We start from the raw sequence: 5275 nt of genomic DNA on the forward strand, positions 1-5275 counted from the left end.
TCATATTGCTTTAGTCTGTTCTTATCATAGTTATTACTATTTGGTAATAGAAGGATAAACGTGCCCTTTTTATCCATTTATGTGTCCCAACAAGAAAATGTGCTAGTTTCCTATAAAACAGAGTAAGGGAGAGAGTCGGTACAATGCAAATGATGGTTATAGACTCGATTTTAACCTGCAATATCTCTAAATTAGAGCTAAAGTTGAGACGCCTCAGGCTGTGTAGCCACCAGTTATTGTAAAACACGATTTAACTAACTTAAGTTTTAACAAAATCTAGCTATGTTAAACAATTGATTTTCTGAAATATCTTAAAATATATTTTGGCTCATAAAAATATAATAAACAGGAAAATGGTACTAAAAATATCCAATGATGTATACAAAGCAAAATTTAAAAGTCTAGATCCTAAAGCCCATCTATTAATTAATTTGCCCGCCTATAATAATCAAACAACAACATAATTTAAATTTAAACAATAAACATGGTTTGTTATATTAGGTATGAATAAGTAAGTAGGCCTAAATAGTTTTAAGTGTGATTACTCAATTATAAATCATACCGTGTTTAAAAGTATCTTAAGTTGTAACTGGAATATTTGGACAATATGGACATACTATCAGTTATTGTGCAATTACGGATTGCGACCATCTAAAATTATTTCTGGAAATAAAAACATATTATTTTAAGAAATTGATAAATGTAGTTTTAGATTGATATAGGTTAATGTGGCTAATGTTTACAAACATTATCCTATCGTATAATTTGCTTTGTTTACAGCACACAAGTAACGTATCTTAGTATGAGATTTAAGACGACAACATAACTGTATAAAATTACCATTAAAAGTAAAGAATTGATAACATACTTAGATAGCCCTGCCTCAAAATTGTTTAAAAGAAGGTGGTTAATTAACAAGTAATTTAACTTAATTTTAGCCCATTGTAATATAACATACCTATTTAAAGAGGTGATTAAAAAAGAAATTATCTGAAAGATTTCCAAAAGTATTTAATCCTATGACGAACTAAATTAACATGTTAGTTAGGCTACATAACATTTTGAGAAATAGACACCCAACTCTGGCAGGGCTGATAAACAAGTAGGCTATAGTTTATGTAACTGGGAGAATTTATACACATCAATTGACATCATTAAACTTTTCAAACTATTGTTATTATTTGTATTTTGGTCCTATCTCCCGTTCTTTCTTCAGCCTTTCAATTTCTTCTCGCACCAGTTCATCCAAATCATCGAGAGGTCTGTAAACTGCATGCACTGCTTGCGCTCCGACGATCATTGAAACCGAAGCAGCAGCTACAAATTTTAGGTAAGTTGACCAAGGAACACCAGCAGGCATCTTGAACAATGAATCCTAACAAAAGAGAGTTCTTTCAATATCTAGAAGCCTAGGCTATTTGAGATGAGTTTCTTAAAGCTTCTTCAGCTAATTCATGAGCTCTTCTGCGTTTATATGTTCGATAAAAGTTGACTTGACCATTGACATCCCAATTAATCATAGTAAATTCAAGACCAGCTCCCATAAAGAAAAATATGGGCAAAAACCTATATACACCAAACTTACGTCCTGGCCAATAATTCAAAATCTTTGCAAGAGTTTTGCTGTAAAAATGCATTTCATGAGGCACTACTCTACACTTTCGCTTCACATAATTACTAAACGTATAATTTCATTTAGTGTTATTTTTACTATAACATATTTATTTACAAATAACTCTTCTTAACCTTAATGTCCTTCACTTAACCTAAAACTGAACTTACACAATCAAATCAAAATATAACCACAAGCACAACCAACTTGAACTACCACCTGAACATGACCAAATCTTTTTCCTCCTAACAGCTGATTTTTTTTATTAGCCAACAGCTTCATGCCTATTCATTGTACATGAAGCTTATTTTAACATCCTTTAAAATTAAGGTAGTAGCTGTAGAACGGGTATGGGTCAAAATCACAAAATGGGATAATTTTAACAAAACTTTGTTAAATAAAAAAATTAAAGATAATACTTTCAACTTTGTTGTTTAGAAACATTAAACAATGTACTTGCTTACGCTCAATTTCAGGTTAGTTTTATTTTATACATTTTTTCGTGTGATGAGCATGCAAAATATTCACTCCGGTCACGCTCCCTTTTTTTATCATTACTATCCAAAATAAAACCAAGAAACATAAAATACTAACTTTTATTAAATAACTACGGTATTATCTGTATATGTATGGGATTAAACACTGTTATATTAGATTAATGTTTCATGTTTTTCTACAAACAGCTAGGAAAATATGCGTTTACGATGTTTAGTTAGCTAAAGTTACTTATAAAAAGCTAAAATCAATGCCATCACTTAACTACCTATCATGTCCTATTAGAGTAGTATTTAAACAAGGAAAATATTGTTAAATAGAATTATTTTTTCATAGGAATTAAACAATTTTAATAAATTTCTGCAAGTGACCGAAGTGAATCGAGCGTGACAGAAATGAACTGTACGTGACAGAAGTGAACCTACGTGACAGAAATGATTTCTTCCTTCAAATCAATTTAAGATTTATTTAATTTATATTAAAAACCATTGTAACAAAATGTTATTTGGATAATGCGTTTTAAGTTATGACACGAAGGAAGATGCGCTTGAAAATAAAAGAATTTCAATAGTACAAATTATTTTAATAAAAACGTTACTTTGAAACAAAGACAAATCAAACATCTTAAAATTAATATTTGAGAACAAATGTACAAAAATTACATGTCTTGATTTTCTTCAGTAGCTAGCAGGATATCGTTGTCCTTTGTAGAAAGTCGGTCATTTTTACCGATTTTCTTGGAAGAATGGTGAGCCTCACGGATAGCCTAATAATAAAATGAAATTAATAGCCTCAGAATTATTAAATACATTTGTAAAATATCAGCATTACATTTCTTAATCAATAATATTATAAAAATATCTATAGTTTTACAAAATATAACATGATCAAAATTACATTTGTTTTATAATGTAGAAAAGCTGAAGATGAAGGAAAATATTTTAATGTAAGGAAGAGAGAGATCGCTTACTTAGTATTTATACCTAAGGCTAAATATACGAGTAGTTACCTTGTCTTGGCTATCATAAAACTTGATATTTCTATTTTCTATGGATATTTTTTTCTTTGTTTTATCCGGTTCAGCCTCACATTTTATTCTTAATTTGGTTCATTTATTTTTTGGTTTTTCATTTGCAATAGCTGGATCATCATCATCTCCTTCAGAAGACGATGTCGAATAAATCATGTGGTACACAGTTTTTTTACCATAATTAATTGTTTCCGCTATGAGCTTTGCAGGGAATCTTTCTTTCTTTTGTATTTTAAAAAACTTTACCAATAGTATAGTGGTTGCAATATGTATCTGGCTTACAATAAAAGCAAGATAAACTTCTTGAATACATAATGCTATTCGAACCCCATGTTATCTGCCTAGCCAGCGTGATATTTTTTATGGGTGGGATCACTGTTGCTTTTACTTCTTTTTTTATTTCATCAACGGTTGAACTGTCTATTTCAATCAAGTAAATTTGTGTCCTCTTTTTTAAAGTGTTCACAAAATCTGAAGCACAGGTAATATCGCTTCCATGTCTAACAGCTTCGTCTGCCATGCGTTTCAACACTCCTCCCACACCATCCATTGGGCCTTTGCCATGGCCAGCCTCTGTATAGTTCCAAGTCATAAATTTTAAATTCTTAAAATATGTTGGTACTCTGGTTTTCATGAGATAAATGTTGTGCCTATTCTTATATTGGCTTGAAGGACCGTCAGAATAAAAATGAATAACCTTAGTGGCTGGGTATTTGTCTCCGATATGTTTGAGGATAGGGTCCATGTGTGCCCAAATAGCATGGGCCTGGTGGTCTAAATGATCAGATACTGTACAGAAGCTTTTTGCTACCAACTTCCCAGATTTATTCTTAACATAATACAGTCCAGTATTTAAAGTTATCTGTCGTTTTGAGGCACCAAAATGTGCCGATTGGATTTCCTCTGTGTGCTTAGCAATATAATTTTCAGAAAAATCTATCCTCACTAATAGTTCTCCATCTGTCAAATTAGCTTTAAGTTGCTTAATTTTGAAGATTGCTGTATGTAATAATACACTTGCTTCTTGAAAGCTATCAGTTCATTATTTAGCTCATTACATAGTTCTGAAACATTCTGTATATTTTTCTTCTTTACAATTTTTACTAGTTTCTTTCTTTTCCCCTTAATGACTTTTTCTTCTTTAACAGTTTGCCATTGGTAAAACTTCACTTTAAAGTCATTGTCATATTGGTAAGATATGTGCTCATTCTCACATTTCTCACAGAGGTTCATCATACAGAACTCATTTCTTGGATCACAGGCAATGGTGTCAATTACATCATTGGTATTATTTTGCGATATAACTTTTAATTTTTTTAAAGCATTTATTTTCAGGTCTATATTTTGGTGTTTGATACAAGCACAAGTTTATCTGTCGGCTGCTTTTGGGGAAGTTATCCAGAACGCACATAGTCTAGAAAATGTTGATAATGAAATATTTATGTTGCTTTCAATGACAAATCTTTTATGCAAGTTCTTTTTGTAATCCAACAAGACTCTGCGTTGCTTTTTTTCTTTGTTTTTATAATAAAATCTCGTTTGCTAGGACAGATACGGCTAACCGTATCGTCTTCATAAAATTGTATGACATTTCTTGCTTGTTGGTCATAAATACATTTTTTCCGCTTACGTTCGTACTTGAACTCACCTCCAATTCTTCTGTTCATTTTATACGATACTAGATCTTAGGCTCTGAACTCTATACCTTTTTAAAATTGTATTCCCTATTATCTTAGTAACTAACTGGTGCTCTTTTGATTTGTTATTTACTCTAGATACCTGACCTTTTAATTGTTTTCTTAAAACGTATCCTAAAAACAACTGTTTCTTTACTTTTTGTGAAACCCTGTCTTTACCAATTAGCATGTTCACTTGTTTGTTTGGCGAGGGGGAACCTAATTGAGGCATATCTTTCTGTTTGGATTTTGCCCTCCTCAGTCTCATTTTATACTTTTGAAGTTGGCTTTTTAGTTTTTTAATTTCTTCCTCCTGTATTTTTATTTTTCAATGCGCTTTGCTCCTATCTTTTCTTACTATCTTACGTCCCCTTTTCTTTTGTTCCGAGTTAGGAGAGGACATTTCAGGTACTGCTAGTAATTTCCTCTTTTTGTTTAAATTTGATATATTTTTCCGATCAC

The 5275-nt window shown here is 31.3% G+C and overlaps 2 protein-coding genes across 2 annotated transcripts; both read right to left on the minus strand.

Annotated features, from left to right (window-relative positions):
* Positions 1 to 991: 991 nt before the first annotated feature.
* Positions 992 to 1360, minus strand: LOC124369258 (protein BRAWNIN). The gene has a single exon (XM_046827153.1). The coding sequence runs from the start codon at positions 1358 to 1360 to the stop codon at positions 1178 to 1180; it is 183 nt and encodes a 60-aa protein (XP_046683109.1). The 3' UTR covers positions 992 to 1177.
* A 49-nt stretch (positions 1361 to 1409) lies between these two features.
* Positions 1410 to 1837, minus strand: LOC124369257 (small integral membrane protein 4). The gene has a single exon (XM_046827152.1). The coding sequence runs from the start codon at positions 1635 to 1637 to the stop codon at positions 1410 to 1412; it is 228 nt and encodes a 75-aa protein (XP_046683108.1). The 5' UTR covers positions 1638 to 1837.
* Between the last annotated feature and the right edge of the window lie 3438 nt (positions 1838 to 5275).

Source organism: Homalodisca vitripennis, chromosome X, assembly GCF_021130785.1.
Source record: "Homalodisca vitripennis isolate AUS2020 chromosome X, UT_GWSS_2.1, whole genome shotgun sequence".
NCBI classification, from domain to species: domain Eukaryota; kingdom Metazoa; phylum Arthropoda; class Insecta; order Hemiptera; family Cicadellidae; genus Homalodisca; species Homalodisca vitripennis.

Bases quoted from the DNA above. Each gene is read 5' to 3' on its own strand.
- LOC124369258 (XM_046827153.1), bottom strand. From the start codon at position 1,360: ATGCCTGCTGGTGTTCCTTGGTCAACTTACCTAAAATTTGTAGCTGCT.
- LOC124369257 (XM_046827152.1), bottom strand. From the start codon at position 1,637: ATGCATTTTTACAGCAAAACTCTTGCAAAGATTTTGAATTATTGGCCA.